Raw genomic sequence first — 21348 nt, forward strand, 5'->3', positions numbered from 1 at the left:
ATCGTCCTCAAGGCCTGGTGGGCCAGGATGTGCTCCAGTCTCTCCTCCTCCCCCGTCATCTGCTCCTGTGTGCTCTGGTCAGATATACCCTTCTCCCGAAGCTGCAGATTCAGTGCCATCGTTTCTTCTCTGTGTTCTAATGTCATTGCAATGACAACACAATTCATAATTAAAGGGTTTATTAGCGAATTTAACAACTGTAATGCCTGTAAGAAATGTTCAGGATAGTTTATCAGACATACTACAAAGCCTTTCACATCTGCTAATATATGCCTAAAGTAGTGGTTCTCAACCTTCCTAATGCCACGAACCTTTAATACAGTTCCTCATGTTGTGGTGGCCCCCAACCATAAAACTATTTTCGTTGCTATTTCATAACTGTAATTTTGCTACTGTTATGAATTGGGCAACCCCCTGTGAAAGGGGTCACTACCCACAGGTTGAGAACTGTTGTACTAGACCCATGCAGGAAAAGGTCATTTGGTGAAAATTAGAGAATTTGACTAGAAGAACCACATTAAACAATTCACTGTCCCTGAAATGAATAGTAGCAATTTAGTTTGTAGTCTTTTTGTCTTGAAAAGGTGTTGGGTTTTATTTGGTGCCTTTTCTGCATCAGCTGAGATGATCATTTTTTCATCTTTGTTTCATTAATGTGGTGTATTACATGATAGCTTTTCAACATTGTTGAACCATTCTGTATCCCTAGGATAAGTCTTTTTATGTCTTAGTATATAGTTCATTTTGTATGTAGTTGGATTTGGATACTTAGTATTGTATTGAAAAATCATGAGGTGTCGACAGGATCAGGTATCAGGCCTCAGAAGACCAAAAACAATCCTATCAATGCAAAGGAGGGGGGTTGGAGTGGTGACCCAAAGCCCATCTGTAGATAATTGGACATCCCCTCACAGAAGGGTGACAAGGAAGGGACAAGCCAGCCAGGGTACAGTATAGCACTGACGAAACACACAACATTCCTCTACTTTAATGCTCCCTCCCCCCTACTATCATGACCCCTGTTCTACCTTACAAATCCAGCTAGACCACAGCATGTCTAGCTCTCGACAGATAAGAAGCTCTCGACACACGGAATCCAGGACAGATAAACCTCTCAGGAACCATAATGGGAGTAGTGATACTATGAGGGTAGGGGAAAGATGGTGGGAAAAAGGGGGAACTGATTGCAATGATCGACGTTTAAACCCTCCCTTCCCCGCTACCACCACCACCCAGGGTGATGAACAACAGAAACATGGGTGAAGGGAGACAGCAGACAGCATAAGATATAAAAATAATAATCATTAATTTTAAAAGGATTCATGAGGGTGAGGTGGGGGAGGGGGGAGAAAAATGAGCTGATACCAAGGGCTCAAGTAGAAAGAAAATGTTTTGAAAATGATGATGGCAACATGTACAAATGTGCTTGACACAATGTGTGATTATAAGAGTTCAAAAAAAAAAAAGATTTAAAAAAAGAAGGAAAAAAAAAGTTTGCATCTGTATACATATAAGGGCTATTGGCCAGGAATTTTCTTGTGTCAAGAATGCTGGCCTTTTAGAATGAGTTAGGAAATCTTCTCTTCCTTCTATATTTTTTGGGAAGCATTTGCTATGGAATGATGTTAATTCTTCTTTCCATGTTTGGTAGAATCACCCTATGAATTTTGTATTAAAAGTGCTAATGGGCTTTTGTACATGTGGGAGAACAGTTGAGAAAAATGGGGGGTACCCCCCAAAAACTGGTAATGTTTTTCTCAAAGCTATGCCTTTAAATACAATTTATCACCTTCAATGTGTTCTCCATTACACTTAACTTCACTTGTCAACTCTGCGGTTCCATTCTTGGAAATATTTTTCAAACTCATCTGTTTGGATGGCTGACCGCACCCCTCATTTTTTTCTTTACCTCTTCTATTTCATCAAATTGCTGCTTTTCAGATCCCTCTGCACTCACAGAAACAAAAAGAAGTCACACGGAGCGAGGTCAGGTGCGTGGGGCATGCTGTTTTTGCCCAAAACCGGCACACTGAGATGACTGTGTTAGCAGGTGCATTGTCAAGATGTTAAAATACTTGAGTTTTTCCCATAGAGCTGTCATTTTAAGCTGTGTTCAACATCACAAAAGCTTCTGCCACGTTTTTCTTGAGCCGGAAACAAAATTTCACAGCTGCATGCTGTTCTCTTAAATTGGCCACCACAAAGAACAAGGTTCCAGCGAACCTGCTTTTACGAAAAAATGCACTGAAATTCATGGTGGCCAGAGAGAACCTTACCAGGGGACACCACTGGGTACACTTTCTTAGAGGGGGTTGCTTGATGCTCACTTAGTGGGGAGAATGCATATTACAAAAGTGGACCTTTTTTTGTTTTTTGGGGGGTGGGTAGCCCTTCATATGCTGTTTTAAGGTGCAGTATCTTAGGAAGTAAGGTACCGGTTTATCTCTGACATGCCTTGAGTGCTTAACATATATTCTGTTTGATTGTGGTAGAACTTTCCATTGGTAGGAAAAAGCTATTACAGTTTGTTGGTTTATATAGCCCTAAGATTATAGTAAAGGGAGTGTGTGTGGGGGGGGGGGGGGAGCTGACATCAAGGGCTCAATAGAAAATAAATGCCTAGAAAAAAATGATGGCAACATATATACACAAATGTACTTGATACAATTGATGTATGGATTGTTACAAGAGCTGAAAGAGTCCTCAATAAAATGTATGTTGTTTTTAAAATATATATATAGTAAAGGAAAAGTTGAAAAGAGTTGGGATAGTAGTATTTCAGTAATCAGTTCTTTGGTATGATGTGCTGTTTCCTTTTTTTTTTTTTAAGATTAAGGGCAATCTTTTCAAAAATATTCAATCAGCTTTGAAACACATCTATTATGTAAGGAACCAAGCAGACAGGAAAAAACAATAAAATGGACAGGTGTTTGGTTCCACAGGTAAAAGATGAGACTCTTTTTCCATAAATATTAACAGCCTTAGAATCAGTTGAGTTAGTTAGTTTATTGTGCCAACCTGGCCGATAAACACATGGGATTAATTGAAGGGCAGAGGGATAAATGGCTCTGAGAGCCTCACATTTCCAGTTCTTGGGTCTCTTGCTTTGTTTGTGATGGTCACACCAGGGTGCAGCTGCTTAGCCAGTTCCCTGCTTCAACTGACAAGGCTCACTTTCTGCAAGACATCCCTGAGGAGAAGCCACATGGACCTACTTGGATGCAACCCTGGGTGCTTGAGCAGTCCTGTGGAGACCCCTGCCAGCACTGAGATGCTTACACATTCACTGACTCGGCTTTCCTCCTGCAGTCGGCATCATTGCATCTATTTGTGAGATGGAGGAGGACTTTGTGGATTGGTGTCAGACACATGCATTAATGTTGGACTTGTGGGCTTGGGCAGCACTGGGTTGGGATGTTTTATTGATGTGCACTGAACCTATATAAAACTCTTATACATGAGTTTCTGTGGATTTGTTTCTCTAAAGTACCCAGACTAACACAGAAGTTGACATGGTGGTTCTATTTTAAAGTGTTCAATTCTAAATTAAACTCCAAATAAGTTGCATTTAATACAACAGAATTAACTGGTACAGAGATTGCTACTCACATTTAAATGCAAATTCATGGTTTCTAATTTACTTGCATATTTATTTTCACACTTAACAGTGTGTATCGAAGTCATCTTTAGATCCAATCATTAATATGTAATTGTATGGATCATAAAGGCAAAAACTAATTCCACTGCCATTGAATGGATTATGACTCACAGAGACCCTACATAGGATTTCCAAAGCTGTAAATATTTATGGGAACAGACAGTCTCCTCTTTCTCTAGGAGGAGCTGCTGGGCTTGATCCACTGATTTTATAATTAGCGGTCCAATACCCAACAGCACTACCAGTTTTGTAGGGGCGTTTAATAAATGTTTATCTGAATTGATGAGGCAAAAGTAGTTATAAACTTTAGGTCAGTGTTTTAGCTTGTTACAATCAGTTTGACAAATTGTTTTTTATTTTTTGTCTCCTTTTCAGGTCAACTTTGATATTCATCTCATTTTCTTGCTATAGTAGTGCTACCCAATGTAACTCTTTATACTGCTTTATTGATTACAATGATTATGGGCAACTCCTTCATATACACTTTGTATCCTGATCTGCAGATAAGGATGTTTAGACCAAGAGTTTAAGTGCCCAAGAGCAAGAACACATGACTAGTAAGGAAACTAAGACATAGGTTTTGAGATATCTTGTTCATTGTTGATTTCATTGTGTTAATCTTCCTATAGCTAATTAATTAGCATCCCTCATTTGGTGTGTAGCAATTTATATTTTATCCTTATTCAGTGTGTATCTCCAGAACGGATCTTTAAGTTCAGCAAGAGAATTTTTCATACATCCTCAAAGATGTAAAGTAAAATCTTATAGGGTTTTAACACTTTAAAATTAATATTATTTAAATTCTCATACAATAGGGTACCCAAAAAATACCGGATAAAAGCTCCACCCAGTGGAGCTTTCATAGTACATTTTCCCTGGTAGGCAAGCATCAAGCAACTCACTATGAGTTAGTGCACCCAGTGGTGTCATCTGGGAAGGTTCTCTATGGTCAGTGAATTTTTTCATAGAAGTAGTTTTACTCAATCCTCATTTTTTTGTGATGGCCAATTTGAGAGAACAGTATGTGGCTGTGAAATTTTGTTTCCTGCTCAGGAAAAATGCCACAGAAACGGTTGTGATGTTGAACACAGCTTATAAGGACAGCGCTATGGGAAAAACTCAAGTGTACAAGTACTTTTCTTCTTTTAAAAAAAAATCGAAATGTCAATTGATGATAATCCTTGTTCTGGACATCTGTCAACTTCCCTAGTGGATGAATGTGAACTCATAGAGCATTTGGAGTTCGTTCCACCAAGTCAGACTGTTAATCAAGTTTTCTACTTAGCGGTTCTGAAAAGATTGCCTAACAGTGTAAAGCAAAAAAAAAAAGGCCTGATTTGTGGTAGATGGGGATCTGGTTTTGCCACCATGACATGCACTGTCCCACGCAGCCATCTCAGTGCGCCAGTTTTTGGCAAAAAGACCCAGCATGCTTCTCTCGTCCGCACACACCTGACTCACCCAACCTCGCTCTATGTGACGGCTTGTTTCTGTGAATGCAGAGGGATCGGAAAGGACAGCAAATTGATGAAGTAGAAGTGAAGAAAAAAATGAGGGAGGTGCTGTCAGCCATACAAACAGATGAGTTTGAAAAATGTTTCCGAGAATGGAGTTGCAGAGTTGACAAATGTAGGAAATGTAATGGAGAGTACTTTGAAGGTGATAAGGTTGTTTTGAAAAAAAAACATGGGTACCACCTCGTATATATTGTTATACCAAACCATTGCTGTCAAGTTGATTCTGACTCCACTAGAAGTCTGTATAGGGATTTTTGAGGCTGGAAATCTTTTTGGAAGCAGGTATTCTTACCTTTCTCCCATGAACTGGATAATGGGTTTGAACCACTGATTTGGGCAGTTAGCAACATGAAAGTGCTACTTGTCAGGATTTACTCATACTAATCTTTGAGAAAATATGCATTAGTCGCACATACATGAGTGCTTTTATCTGCCAGGTCATATAGTAGATTGTGTGGAGTGTAATCAAAAGAACCAGCATGCTTGTGAAGGTAGACAGTAGTTTGCTTGGAGGAGCTGGGGGCATGGGAGATAAGGAGAAAGTGTTCTTTATAGGATTAAAACAAAAAAAACCCCACTGTGATTGGAGGAAGTAGTTAGTGTAGCTGGAAACTTGACTGAAGGGAAGTTTCATGTGAGAAGAAGCTGGAGTGGGAGACCTCAGAGAGCATAGAGATCCTATTGGTTTTGGTGTATCTTAGAAATTTAACCTTTTACCTAAGGATATATGGCTTGACTGAACAAAAGACTTGTATAGTAATATAATAAAAAGTGCTTGCTTCAAGGCACTAGGGATGGTCTCCAAATGGTGACCCCATATAGGACAGTTTCTGAGACTGCTTACTGGATTAGAGCCTCATCTTTATTCCACAGAACAGCTGATGGTTTTGAACTGCTCAGCATGGGGTCACAGCCCAAGGTGTAACCATTTGTGGCACCAGGGCTTCTGTTAGGGAGGGTCTGGACTCAGGAGATACTTACAATTACAAGATAAAATTACAAGTCTTAATGATGTTTGGACGGAGATAAATGGGAGAACTTCCAAGGATAATTTGTAGGTTTCTGGTTTAGTTAAGTAATAGCAGTGTCACTGGGAAACTTGGCCGGGACAACAAGGAAGTAGATCAAGCAATCGAGTTTTGGAATTTTGAAGGCATCTAAGAAGATATCTGAATTAGGTGATTTAAAATATAGGTCTAGGGCTAAATAAAAGGAGACCTCGGAACTATGGTAGCAATGTGTGAGTTATAGATAAGTAATAATTGTATTACCTATCTATAGATAGGTATTTATCGATAGGTAATAATTGTATTACCATACGTAAGATGTGTTTTTCTTAGCAATAAAATGATTTCGAAAACAGACAACCAAGAAAAGCCCTTTAGGATCATGTTTCATTGAGAGAGGAACTGGTCAAGTATGTCAGAATTGTCTTTTTATACCAGTGTTTTCAGATGCACAGCAGAAGTAGAGAATTTCTAGGATATTAGCATTGTTTGAATTTCGTAGTCTATTTGTCAAGTATAAGAACTGATGTTTTTAAAATATTCACATAGGCAAAGAGTTGTTTTTCCCTACTTTTATCTTTGTTTCCCCAGTCTAGTGTGTTCGTTTATATTTAAGTGCTTTAAAATGCTTCCTATATTGTTGAATTTAAAATATTAAGGCAGTTAAGGCACAATTCTAATATTAAACATGTTTTCTCTTTCATAGGATGGCTGGCTGTGGTGAAATTGATCACTCGATAAACATGCTTCCTACAAATAGGAAACCCAATGAGTCCTGTTCTAATACCACACCTTCTCTAACTGTCCCTGAATGTGCCATTTGTCTACAAACTTGTGTTCACCCAGTCAGTCTGCCTTGTAAGCATGTTTTCTGCTATCTGTGTGTAAAAGGAGCTTCTTGGCTTGGAAAGCGGTGTGCTCTCTGTCGACAAGAAATTCCTGAGGATTTCCTTGACAAGCCAACCTTGTTGTCACCCGAAGAACTGAAGGCAGCAAGTAGAGGAAACGGAGAATATGCTTGGTATTACGAAGGAAGAAATGGGTGGTGGCAGTATGATGAGCGTACTAGTAGAGAGCTGGAAGATGCTTTTTCCAAAGGTAAAAAGAGCACTGAAATGTTAATTGCTGGGTTTCTCTATGTTGCTGATCTTGAAAATATGGTTCAATATAGGAGAAATGAGCATGGACGTCGCAGGAAGATTAAACGGGATATAATTGATATACCAAAGAAGGGAGTAGCCGGACTTAGGTTGGACTGTGACTCTAATACTGTAAACCTAGCAAGAGAGAGCTCTGCTGATGGAGCGGACAGTTTATCAGCACAGAGTGGAACCTCCATTCAGCCTCTAGCATCATCTACTGTGAGGCCACTAACGTCAGTAGATGGTCAGTTAACAAGCCCTGCAACGCCATCCCCTGATGCAAGCACTTCTCTGGAAGACTCTTTTGCTCATTTACAACTCAGTGGAGACAGCATAGCTGAAAGGAGTCACAGGGGTGAAGGAGAAGACCATGAATCACCATCTTCAGGCAGGGTACCCGTGCCAGATACCTCCATTGAAGAAACGGAGTCAGATGCCAGCAGCGATAGTGAAGACGGCTCTGCACTTGTCGCACAGCACTCCTTGAGCCAACAGAGACTTACGGCTCCTAATGCAAGCCAGACAGTATCTGATCGATCTGGAAATGATCGACCAGTAGCAGGGGGTGGAACAGTGAGTGTCAGATCTAGAAGGCCTGATGGACAGTGCACTGTAACTGAGGTTTAAATCAGTCTTCAGCTCACACTCAAGGTTGAAATGGTTCTCTGTAAATTTCTGCCCGCCTAGCATTATACTCATCCCTAGTAGTGCATTGTTGGGGTGGGAAGGGGTATGGGAATGATAGACCTTAATTAAAATGTTTAACAAGCCTCTGAGAAATTTATTTAATGTAAGGAACTTGAGTATGAATAATGAGAGCTGTTTAGTAATAACCCAGTTTTCTTGAGGTGTGTTCATTTTATAGTGTTTTGCTTAATTTCTTTAGTTCTTTTGGCCAGTGTGTATATTATCTGTGCATTAACAGTCCTCATCTGATTCTTGCATTGTGTTACTTTTCTGCATGAATTGACAAAATTACTAAAATTTGGCACCTATAAGATGTTTGGTATCAATACGAGCAGGAAGCTTATTAATGTGAGAATAGATGTGAATTTGGAATTTTAAAATAACCATTTTACTGTAGTTTCTGAAACGGTGATGTAAAAAACACAGCTAATAAGTTTCAGGATTCTTTCTGTAACAACTCATTGTGTTTCCATAGGTTTTGCTGTCTAATCCTTGTAGTTTGAGGTTTTCCTGGATCCACGCTTTTCTTTTTGATTACAAAATTTATAATTTAATAAATACTACAGTTTACCAAAAATAATTCGTCTTTTGTATGAGTCTGGAAAGCAGAGGAAAACATTTGTGCCAAGTTTATACAACAGTGGTGGGTTTGAATTGGTCTTGGTCAGCTGAAATTGTTAGCAGCTCTGAAAAGGTTTATTTCATAGTAAAGGCTATTTAAGCAGAATTTATAGGTAGTATATGTGGACATGAAATTAAAGCCTAGGAGACTGAAATTTCACAGCTGACAGTGTAGACCACAGATGATTTATTTTCCATGTGAGTCTTTGTTAATCTGCATATTAAAATTAGGGATACAAACTCAATTTACACAAATGTGAACCACAAAATCCATTTTTATTTGGTAGTTTTTATAACCTTTGGTGACATAATGTGCATGGCATTTATCTGGCAATCTGGCATATTGGCTCTGGGGAGAAGAAAGAACTTTTAAACATTATTTTCAGATGTGAATTTAATGCTATAAAAATAAAAACTAATATACTTTGGAATTATCTTTACCCTTTGTTGGGTAGGTTAGAGTTGTGACTTAATCCTTTGACTCAACATTCATTTTTTTAGAGTCTGTTACTGAGATGGTCAATTACTTTTAGAGCTAAGTATAAAAGGTTAGTTATTTTTCAGGGGGAAAAACCTGATCAAATGTAAATTTGTTACTAGATATTGAATCTTTCAAGTCTTCCTATATGATTTGATGCAAGATTACTTTAAAACAACAAATAGTAAAAATGTCAGCAGCTGTTCAATTCATTTCCAACTCACTTCATCCACCTCGTGTGTGTCAGCAGTGTAACTTCCATAGCATAATGAAAAAGCTGAGTTTTCCAATGTAGATTGTCAGGTGAACCTCTAAACTTTTAGTTAACAGCCACATATATTAACTGTTGGTATTACTAAGGAACTGCTAAATTCCTTCCAGATGGTGGCTATCATTCAGGAGAGAATTTAAAATAGAAAATTACTAAAAGTTTAAACAACGAAGGCTCCAGATTTATGGTGGAGGAATGTGTGTATGAAGTTAGGCTACGTAAGAAATTCTTTTACTCCGTTTAGAGTAGAAAATGAGAACCACCAGCACACTTGTTACTTTCTTTTCCCTCTTAACTCCTCTTAGCTGCAAGTTCACTCACATTTATGCTAATAAGGACAAAGATTTCTTTTTAATCGTTTTATTAGGGGCTCATACAACTCTTACCACAATCCATACAGACATCAATTGTGTAAAGCACATTTGTACATTCATTGCCCTCATCATTCTCAAAACATTTGCTCTCCACTTAAGCCCCTGGCATTAGGTCCTTATTTTTCCCCCCCCTCCCTGCTCCCCACTCCCTCATGAGCCCTTGATAGTTTATAAATTGTTATTTTGTTATATCTTGCCCTGTCTGACGTCTCCCTTCACCCACTTTTCGGTTGTCCGTCCCCCAGGGAGGAGGTCACATATAGTTCCTTGTGATCGGTCCCCTCTTTCCTACCTACTCTCTCTACCCTCCCAGTATCACCACTCACACCACTGGTCCTGTAGGGCTCATCTGCCTTGGATTCCCTGTGTTTCCAGTTCCTATCTGTACCAGTGGCCATCCTCTGGTCTAGCCAGACTTGCAAGGTCGAATTCGGATCATGATAGTGAGGGCGGGGAGGAAGCATTTAGGAACCAGAGGAAAGTTAAGGACAAAGATTTTTATGGAAAATAACTCTGGTAATGAATTTTGTATAGAAGCTACTTCTAAAACATTTTTGGTTTTTGGCTGACAACTACAGGAATGTGAGGATAGCAGTATTTTTTTAGCTAACAGTTGTATACAAGGAAGTGTCAAAAATTTATAAACAAGTTAAAGTAAAAAGATGAGATTTTCCCCACAAACTTTGAAAGCCCTAATCAAATGTTCCAAATTTCATGGTAAGTATGAGGATGCTTCAGGAAGTACATGGAAATGTTGAATTATCTTTTTATTCATGAACTTTTTGAAGCCCTTTTCAGACAAATGAACTGAAAACTCCACCAGAATAAAGTTATCAAAAACACTGTTAGAAATAAATGTGAACATTACTACTAGTCTTCAAAGTAATTCTGCCATTGTATTTTTATACATATTAACCACTGGAGCTTTTCTTGTAATAGTTCACCTTTTATAAAACTATTTGTTAAATTTCTCTCTCTTAGCAATTGCCGCTAGATTTGCAGGTCCACCCCAGACTGTTTCTAAAAGATCTCTCTCTTTCTCTAATGCCTCCTCTAAGCATAACTCTTTGACTGAGGAAACAGACGATTTCAATGTTCTAATGACTTCTGGTGGCCCTCTGATAAACTGCTGTAGCCATGCTTGTGCCTCTTCTAGAGACTGAGTTGCATCTTTAGACTGTAAGATCTCTTCAACCATTCCTATAGTTAAAGCTTTTTCGGGATCCAGTTTGAGGGCCCCAGTTAACACCTTGAGAGCTTGTCTACTGCCGATTATTTCAACCAGCCGGGTTGTGCCACCCCAACTTGGTATTATACCCATCTCCTTATGGACAAATCTGATCTCACTTTCTGGAGTCATTAACCTGAAAAAGAAAAAGAAAAAACATAATAGCACTTACACATATCTTCTCACTCACTCACTCACTCACTCATACGCATACTTAAGTACATGCTTTACAGGCTTCAAAGTTTGGAAAAATTCCATGAGCTTTCAATCCCATTATTCTATCTTCAGCCTCCTATATTTACCAAACATTCCAATACCTAAGGATTCCTGGTGGCATAGTTAGTGGTTTTACACTATGGACTCTTAACTTCAGTGCCGGCAGTTAGAATCTACCAGCCACCTCAAGGTAGGTTTTCTGTTCCTATAAAGATGTACAGACTCAGAAACCAATGACAATTTTACTCCGTCCTATGCGGACAGCTGTTAATCCAAATTGACCTAGTGTCAATGAGATTTTTTGTTCCAATGCCAGGTTTTGGGAGACTGCAGGAATAGCTGACATAAAATCCATTTGTCCAGGAGAAAAGCCATTAAACAATATGGCAGTGGTGATAATGTTAGAAAGAAGGGGAGAAAAAGGCAAGGAGCCAGGCAATACCTGTGTTGGGGCCTACTCTTTTAGATAGAGAAGGACACTGAATATGTGAGCCAACTACCTGAGGAAGTGAGCCATGCAGATTTGGAGGGGGTGGGGGTGGGTAGGGATCCAGGAAGAGGGAAGTGAACTGCTTAAGTGTCTGGAACAGGCCAAGGTTGTGGGAATAGAGAGTAATGAGGGTTGAAATCAGAGGCACACTTACAGGCATTAGCAAAGATTTTAGATTTTATTTTAAATTGTGAAAACTAGAAAAGGTCCAATGTCTTTCTTGTTCTATTCAGTAAAAAATTTTCAGCGTTTAACAGCATATCACAGTTTTGGAACCCTGTGGGAGCACTGGGTTAAGTGTTGAACTGCCAAATTGTAAGACTGGCAGTTCAAACCTATTTGCCACTTCATGAGAAAAAGATGAGGCTAACTGCTCTTAGATCTAGGTTTAGAAACCCAGTGGAGCATTTCTGCTTTGTCTTACAGGGTTGCTATGAGTTGGAATCAATTCTGGCAGTGGCTTTGTTTTGATGAGCTTATACAATTGGTTAAGGAGCACTGGTGGCACAGTCGCTTGGCTGCTAATTGAAAGGTCAGCAGTCCAAACCCATCGATAGCTCCTCAGGAGAAAGATGAGGCAGTTGGCTTCTGTAAAGATGGCAAACTTGGAATCCCTAAGGGGCCATTCTATTCTGCTCTAGGGGGTCTCAGTAGTTGGAATCAAGCAATTGGTTTGGTGGTTTTTAAAAAAATATCAATTGTTTCAGGAATTTTATTGACTAATCCTTCAAGAACCTTATGATGTAAGTACAATACTATTGTTATCCTCATTTTACAGACTGAGAAACATGTTAAATAACTTAAGGCCATACAGTGTATGACAACCAGGACTGAAATTAGGCAGCTTAGCTTCATTATGTGTGCTTTGAACCGCTAGTCTTCGCCCTCTCCAATAAGTTGAATAGTAAAGGAGAGGTAACAATTTGGAAGCCATGGCAACAGGTTTTACATTTGCCAGTTAAGAATTTGTATAGATAAACATTTATCAAGGCTGTATTATTTAGGGAATGTTGTCAGTTTTATTAGAATTGTATGCTTTCAAGAGATGTTTTTATTATGTCAAACAATTTGGGCCAAATGTATGTCTGAATTTTAATTTTTAGGAAAAGTTAATGCTTTCAAATCACTAATTGCAAAATTAAGCTGTAAGTTGGTTTGGTTTCCACATGCTCAATGTTCAACTGTAGGTGCTAGGTGCCTTGGTTCCGCTGGTCCTAAGCATGACAGCAAATAGATTCTTTGACCCTTTAAACAGAAGTATCCCAATAAAAATATCCAAAACCTCACAAAAGACTAATTTATCAGCCCTCTATAATTGTTTTCTTGATTGCTATGAATTCTTAGAAGGGAAACTTATGCCTCATTATGAAAAATTACTCCTAGGGGTGAATGCCATGAAGATAGACATTTTCAATTTAGATTTTTATACGGGAAGGAAGAATAAAGGTCTAAGAATCTTAATCTGTCCCATAATTATGACAGGAGTACTACTGCTTTCTTACAATGTCAAAAAAAATTTTAAGTGAATAAAAGTTCCAGAAATAATGTCTGATAACCCCAGTGATAGGAATGTTCTTCACAATGAACCTAACCCTGAGATACTAGTCAGAAAGAACTGTATTACTGTTGTAAATTATACTCTGGAATCTATACTGATTTGGGTTCAGAGCTATATTTACAGTAGAAAGTAAAAGGATTATATTAAGAGCAAACTGATTTGAAAACAGCTAAACCTAAAAGACAAACCAACCTGTCTTGTAAGTATGGCCAAAGTGTTCCTTATAGGCAAGGATGGGGAGACTTCATCTTACATTGAACATGTCAAGAGACCCATCCCTGGGGAAGGATATCATGTTTGTTAAAGTAGAGGGAGGGGCAGCGAAGAGAAGAAGGTCCTCAAGGAGATAGATTGACACCACTGGTTGCAACAATGGCGCAAGCATCGGACCGATAGGATGGTGCAGGGCCAGGGAGTTCTTTCTGTTGTATTTAGGGTTGCTATCAGTCGGAACTGACTTGATGGCACCTACCAAGAACAAAACCTAAAAATAGGTTAAAGTCATAAATGTTGGGGTAGCATATAGATGATATTATTGAAACAAAAGTTATCTATGTGGGCATATATTTATATTTGGAAATATAAAGAAGTGCCTGCCTTATCTTCCCTGTACCACATGGTATGGTCCTGATTTTACAATGTGAAGGAGGTGTTTGAATCTATCTTTAGAGTTCTTAACTTTTTAAAAATAACTGATGTGACCAGACTCTTATCCATCCTGTATACAGCACACGTCCAGGGTTTGTATACTGATACATATTTAACATTAATATACAAACTATAGACAACTTACATTTCCAAATAAAGGTAGAAGTAATACTGCATTCAGGTGTCTACACATCTGAAATTGTTATTTTAAGAATTGTGCAATATATTTAAGTAAAAGCACGAGATTAAATACAAATAGGATGCCATAAATTAAAGCTTGGGATTATTTAGGATAAGAGATTGTTGATCCTTCTATTTATAGTGCATGTTAAATGGTAATGATTCACTGTGCTGACATTAGAATATAAAATTATATGGTTAGCAACATCGCTGACCATAATATCTTCCACAATAACTGGAACAGAGACGTTCAATTGTGCAAGAAATTTCTTGGCACCTTTACCCTCCCATTTTCTACCTATCATATTACATTATCAGAAATGTGAGGAATGAGTCCAAAGATTATCCCCATAATTTCACCTTCAATTTCCTACTCTCAACTAAGTTCTTGACAATGCCTGTCAAGAAACTGCCAGAAGAACAAAGTTAGTGGTGAAAACGCTTATTTTTATGTGTGGTGGTAAAATGGAAGAGGAAATGTCTATGATTTTCATAATAATATTCAGCTAATCCTAGCGCGGCTACTATCAAGTTAAAAATGGAAGGGATATGAGTGTGATTACTATGCATGAGTGTTTTATTATGCCATAATAAAACATAAAAACTACCTACAATCAGGTCTCTTGGGACAAACATGTTTACAGCTTTTTCTTTGTAATATACTTGGAACTAATGGGTAACATCTGGAAATGCTAATACTTTGGGCAAAAGGTTATCTATATTCATGAAAATTATGTAAGAGATTGGAAAATAGAAAGGCAGGTTCTAAATTGCAGAGTTGAGAATTGCTTTCAGAGGACGGTGCAAGAATAATTTCTTCTTTACTCTTATGTTATATACCTATCTATATAAATATATTTAAAACCATAAGTGTCCTGTTTTTGTTTCTCTAGAGAACCCTAACAGTCACTGAGTCAATTCTGAGAAAAATTAGAAAAAATTCTATAGTACATGCGTACTGAAGGACTATTTTAATCTTAAGTTCATGCTTTTAATGTTTACGTAATGCCACTAAATGTAAATTATATATTAGATCCTAGTTTTATAAAAAATTAGAAAATTGATCTACTTTTATAACTTAGCAAATAGAGCAAAATATTAGCTACTCATCTTTACACCATCAAATCACTGTCCTTTCAGGCCCCTCTTCATTTGAGAAGTATAGAGAGGCTTTATTAAGGCCAGGGAAAACTCCCAGATGAGTTCCGCAACTCAAGTCGCAGTGCCCATTACCACTATGTTTGTGCTGGGTCTGGACCTGCTGGTCTGTGCAGCCCCTTCCCCTCTTCTCAAGGCCAGAGCTGGACCTGCAGTCCCTGCCTCCGAAGTTCCAGGGAGCTTATCTCTCCAGGCTGGGTCTGAACAGCCCCTTCCCTCAGTGTTCCTGGATGATTGACTCAGAGCACCTCCTGACTCAGACCCTGCAACTGCATCACCCTCTTATCAGCACATACGTCCTTGGGTCAAGCGCTGTACATGTCCCACCACTTCACTACCCAGCACAACTTCCCTGGCCTAACACTGGGTTGTGGAACTCGTCCGGGAGTTTTCCCTCGCCTTAATAAGGCCTCTATACTTCTTAAAACAGTGTGCAACCAAAAAGGCCCAGTTTGTGGCAGGCAGGGGACTGGTTTTGCCACCACAACTGCACTTGTTCACACAACCATCTCAGTTTGCCAGTTTTGGGCAAAAAAACAGCATGCCTCTCTTGCCCAGCACACCTTACTCACTTGACCTTGCCCCGTGTGACTTTCTCAAACGAAGAGGGGCATGAAAGGACAGTGTAAAAGGTGAAGGAAAAAAAGCGAGGGAGGTGCTGTCAGCCATCCAAACAGATGAGTTTGAAAAATGTTTCCAAGAGTGGAATCACAGATTTGACCAATGTATTAAGTGTAATGGAGGGTACTTTGAAGGTGATAAAGTGGTTTTGTAAAAAAATTTACACAGTGCTCGCTTCGGCAGCACATATACTAAAATTGGAACGATACAGAGAAGATTAGCATGGCCCCTGCGCAAGGATGACACGCAAATTCGTGAAGCGTTCCATATTTTAAAAAAAAAAATTTACACAGTTGTGGGGGTGGAGGGGAATTCCATTTTGGCGGGGTACTCCCTCAAATATTTGATCAAAGTCTAATATCCAAATTTTAAAGAGTAATTCTACAACTTTACAAAAAACGATAACCAATTTTAAGAACAAGTGAAGGACTTAAGACATGTCACCAAGAAGAATATTTAAATAGCTAATAAGCATATGAAAAGATTCTCAAAGCTATTACGCACTACCAAACCAAAACCCACTGCCATCAAGGAATTCTGCCTCATTGTGCCTCTAGGTTTCTGAGACAGTAAATCTTTACAGGTGTAGACAGCCTCATCTTTCTTGTCTGGCTATGAACTACCACCTCTATGATTGGCTGCCCAATGCCTAACCTGGCACCTCCAGGGAATGTGGATCAAAACCACACCAAGACACATCTCACTTCCATTAGGATGGAAGTGATCAAAAGAGTAGATAACACATAAAAATTGTTGCTCAGGTTGTGGAGAAATGTTGGTGGCATTTTAAGTCACACAGCCACCGTGAAAAACAGTTGAAAGGTACATCCAAAAGTTACACACAAAACTACGTTATGACCCAGCAATTCTACAATTAGATACACACCCAAGAGACCTAAAAACAGTAATATGAACAGACATATGTACACCAATGTTAACTGCAGCACTAGTCATAATAGCAAAAATATCCATCAACTGAAGAAGAATGGATAAGCAAAATGTATATACACACAATGAATTATTACTCAGTCATAAAGAGAAATGAGGTCCCAGTGCATAGCACAACATGGATGAACTTAGAGGACATTATGTTGAATGAAATCATTCACGAGAGGGCAGACACTGTACAATATCACTTATATGAAATAAGCAATATACAGAAACAAAGTGGTTGTCAGGGATGAAAGAAAGGGAAAAAGGAACATGCCTTGAAGGTATGTTCATGAGGATGGTATAAATTGAAAAAACTAAAAATGGTTTCACAACTTGAATATAATCAATATCATTACATGTGCATGTACAAATTGATGGAATATTTATGTCTTTGTAAGTATGAAAAAATATATATATACTTATTGTAGGAAGTTTAAAAATACAAAAACTATAAAGGAAATAAAATTTCCAGCAATTCTTTAATTAAAAAACAAACAAACATTGGTGTAGTGGTTACACGTTAGGCTGTGATCCACAAGGTTGGCAGTTCAAAACTACCAGCTACTCTTATAAATAGTTACAACCTTGGAAACTCACAGGAATAGTTCTAACCTATTCTATAGGGTACCTATTAGTTGGTATTGACTCAATGGCAGTGAGGATTTTTTAGTGAATTCTTAAGATCTCTTTGTTTTTCTTTTCCATATTAATAGATTTTTTCTAAACATATACATCTTATATAAACATTTTTTAAATGATAGGAATTTATCTTTATATATTGAGAACTTTTACTATTCATTTATGAATTGATCCTAAAGTAACCCATACTTCTAGGCTTGGAGATTTCAATTTTCAGCTATACTGTAATAACAAATCCTTTTATATATAAATACTAATCATGATTTCATAATGTATATTTGTCTATACCCTTGATTATTTCCTTAAGATGTGTTTTTGGAAGTATAAGTACTATGATCAAAGGCCTTAAAAAACTCCAGTATAAATTGGTTGTTTATTATTTTCTGACTTTAGGCTTCTTGATACATCCTATCTCATATAATAGAACGACTGAAAGTGGTCAGCGGGTAAATAAGTATCAAGGGGACACATGAGTATCAAGAGAAAATATAACCCAAATTACAAAATAAGCTTACAGGTAAGGTGATGTTGTCCAGCAACAGATAAAAGTGAGATGCTATAATAAGTTTACTCAATTATTTTTATCCTAATTTTTCTAAAGATGACAAAAATCATGAAAACTTAAAAGTTTTGTTAACTTACCTAATTTCTTTAGAGAAAAATCTAGTACTGAACCAGGTAGCCATCCTCCTCTTTGTGGAAAGAGGTTCCCAGGGTACAATTTTATATTTCTTTGTTGTCCAGGAAATACATATTAATTTGCTTTGGCAAATGTAGGTCTAAGATCCGGGGTCTTTTTGTTGGTTTTTGAAGAGTGGCAATTGAACACTAAGCTCATTATGACAAAATGTCATCTTTGTTAGGTTTGAATAATCTATAAAGTATAGATTCTTAAGTTTATTGATTTTCTATTTGTTTAACCATGTCTTGCATGGGGATGTGTTTCTAAAGAGTCTAAAGTGTAAATACTTTGATATACAATCCATACAAAGAAGGTTTGTTTCAAATGGCTGACAATCTTAAACACTTTTAGCTTAGTAATGTATCTATTTTTATATTATAAATCTGCACTAACTCTTCCAATGTTAAAAAAAGACACTATTTTACTTATGCATATCTATTAGAACACATGAATTTATGATGACAAATGAAACAGACAACCATTAAATATACATGCCCAGGGAATTATCATTCAGATTCAGAAATAGAATATCACTAGCCCTCTTTGTGCCAACTCTCAATCATTACCCACTCCCAGAATATCTAGCATCCTGATTCATTCAAAAAGATTAATTTTGCCTGTTTTTATACTTTATATAAATTAAATCTGTATATATCCTTATATGTTTGGCTCCCTTTGCTTAATACTATGCTTGCTAGACTCATCCATATTGTTCTAGTTGAAAAACAGAAGACACAGTAAAACATACTGTATGATTCCACCTATACCAAACTTTATAAACATATATCCACAAAATCTAATTTAGAGTGAAAGAAAATGATCAGTGGTTTCCATGGGCTTGGTGGGGAAGGTGACTGTGCAAGCATATTGAAGTCATAAAAAGATTCTGTATCTTGACTATGGAAGTGGCTTCAAAGAATCAGTGCAAAGATGGATGTATTACCTGAGTCTACTATTTTTCCCTATCCTCAAACACTACATGCCATAGCAGGATAACTTTCTCTCTGAAAAAGAGTCAAAAATTTAAACATCTACTCTTAGTGTATAGCCCAATAATTATCTTTGCCAGGATCAATTGTACAGTAAATGGAAAAGAAAAGACCAAAAAAAAAAAAAAGACAGTGTTACCCTTACGCTTGGGAAACCTCTCAGATGAAATGAGAATTAATGTGTTTATATATATGCCATACGTGACCATACTGACACTACTACAAATGAGATAACAATGTAGGGAGAGCTAAAAAGTCTAAGCAATACTATTGTTAGCATTCTAGTTGTGTAATTTAGGTTAAGCATTGTTTAAAAATCTATATAGGCCTCCCTTAAATTCTTCATAAAGAATAATGGATTTGTGGTGGTACAATGGCTAAACGCTCTGCTTTTAACCGAGAGGCGGGCAGTTCAAACTCACCGGAGAAAAGACCTGGGGACCTTCCTAACAGCCTAGGAAACCCTATGGGCAATCCTGTCATATAGGGCATACAACACTAAACGTTTAAGGGAAAGAGTTTCATTTTACACACAAAGAAACTGAAACTTGGAGAAATGAAATAGTTACTCAAAATCAATGAGACAAAAGTGACAATAGGCACTGAACCTATCTTGACTCCAAGGTTCTTTGGTAGCTTGCCATTTTGTCCCTAATTATGCTATTCATGCCACCATTGACAATACAGAGGCTCACGTATGTGAGTCATTAGAGATCAAAGAGAGCTAGCTGATTCTCTGTATACCTGAATCATAAAGGCCAGGAGTAATACCAGGAAAACAATTTTGAACACATCGGAAACTTTATTTAAAGTCTACACAATGGCACTCCGACAACACTTAAAACAATTATAGGAATTGCAAGGGCTATTGGTTCCAAATAATTTTCTTTATCTTTACTCCCTTATCTTCCCCAAAGTCCCTAATTTTACTACATATCAAGTAAAGACATAAAATGGGTATTAGAAAACCCCTTTTTACTGGAAAAAGTTCAGCTACAGCAGTTCTCTTTTCATATTCTTTTTCTCATCCAGTTGTTTACTTTTTTTGGTATAATTCTTTTCAATCTTAAAGTTCTATACTTTTCTTAGTACTCATCTAGCATGTATTTTATTCAAAATACAGTAATTTTGTTAATTTTTGAGACGCATCATAATAAAGTAATGGTAACAGTAAGTTACTATACTAGACTGAATTTATATTTTCTAATTATAAGACAAAAATATTCATTAATCAATTACCCTGTTTAGAAATATATAGATTATTAGCTTTCCAGGAAAAAAACAAATTTCAGCTTGAATGAAGTATATTTTTTCAAGGAGTAATGCGATTTTTCGTCCTACCTGAAATCGCATGCTGTGGTAAATTCTGCTCCTCCACCCATTGCCCGGCCTTGAACCAGAGCAACACTTATTAAAGGAAGTCTAGTATTGGAAAAAAGAGGGCAGATGGCTGTTAATTTACAAGTGGTAGAAAAAGATTAAAGAAAGTAGAAAGTAAAATAATTGCATGGTGTTAATAACACAAGTCAAAAATCAGCGGAACCCTGAGACTGCACCATTAATTAAATATATATATTAAAGACATAATTCATACTAAATGCCATGAATTTATCAAAACACCTCCCTGAACCAGTGTATGTTTTTAAAAAAAACTGTAGTCACAATGTAATTTTCTTCCAAATAGACATGTTAGTATATTAGTATATTATCACAGCTCCTGGACCTTCTAAGCAGGTATCAATCAAGAATAAATCTATGCATCAGACAGTGCAAGATATGACAAAATAATAATTTGTAAATTATCAAGGGTTCATGAGGAAGGATGGGAGCGGGGAGGGTGGGGAAAAAGTGAGGAGCTGAAAATATAAATCTAAAATATTTTGAAAATACTTTTTTGTAAGCACCACTCAAAGGTTTTCAGTGGCTAATCCTCCAGAAGTAGACAACCTATCCTTTCTTCCTAATCTGTTCTTAATCTAGAACCTCCTCAGAAATCTGTTCACCATGGGTAATCCTAGTGGTATTCTAGTATCACAGCAGCATGCAAGCTTGCCAAAGTACAATAAGATGGACAGGTAAGATTGAAGCTTTTTTAAAAATTGTTTTATTAGGGGATCATACAACTCATCACAATCCACTCATACATCATTTGTGTAAAGCACATTTTTACATTCATTGCCCTCATCATTCTCAAAACATTTGCTCTCCACCGAAGCCCCTGGTATCAGCTCCTTATCCCCACCCCCACCCC

The 21348-nt window shown here is 37.5% G+C and overlaps 2 protein-coding genes and 1 non-coding gene across 8 annotated transcripts in view; 2 read left to right on the top strand and 1 right to left on the bottom strand.

Annotated features, from left to right (window-relative positions):
- RNF146 (ring finger protein 146) overlaps positions 1-8591 on the top strand; it is a 34155-nt gene extending 25564 nt beyond the window's left edge. For both annotated transcript variants that reach the window (XM_004702056.3, XM_045294644.1), the window contains exon 3: positions 6889-8591. In XM_004702056.3, the coding sequence (XP_004702113.2) occupies positions 6889-7951 (1063 nt within the window). In that variant the 3' untranslated portion in view covers positions 7952-8591. The remainder of the gene's footprint in view (positions 1-6888) is intronic.
- A 1571-nt stretch (positions 8592-10162) lies between these two features.
- The window catches only part of ECHDC1 (ethylmalonyl-CoA decarboxylase 1), a 28227-nt gene continuing 17041 nt past the window's right edge, over positions 10163-21348 (bottom strand). For all 5 annotated transcript variants that reach the window (XM_045294420.1, XM_045294423.1, XM_004702057.2 and 2 more), the window contains 2 exons: positions 20439-20519; positions 10163-11119 (listed from right to left, as the gene is read on the bottom strand). In XM_045294420.1, the coding sequence (XP_045150355.1) occupies positions 10711-11119; positions 20439-20519 (490 nt within the window). In that variant the 3' untranslated portion in view covers positions 10163-10710. The remainder of the gene's footprint in view (positions 11120-20438; positions 20520-21348) is intronic.
- LOC115871046 lies at positions 16022-16128 on the top strand. Its single transcript, XR_004047035.1, has one exon. It is a non-coding gene; the product is annotated as a U6 spliceosomal RNA (small nuclear RNA).

Source organism: Echinops telfairi, unplaced genomic scaffold, assembly GCF_000313985.2.
Source record: "Echinops telfairi isolate 266 unplaced genomic scaffold, ASM31398v2 ScPeMD7_3533;HRSCAF=4204_0, whole genome shotgun sequence".
NCBI lineage: Eukaryota > Metazoa > Chordata > Mammalia > Afrosoricida > Tenrecidae > Echinops > Echinops telfairi.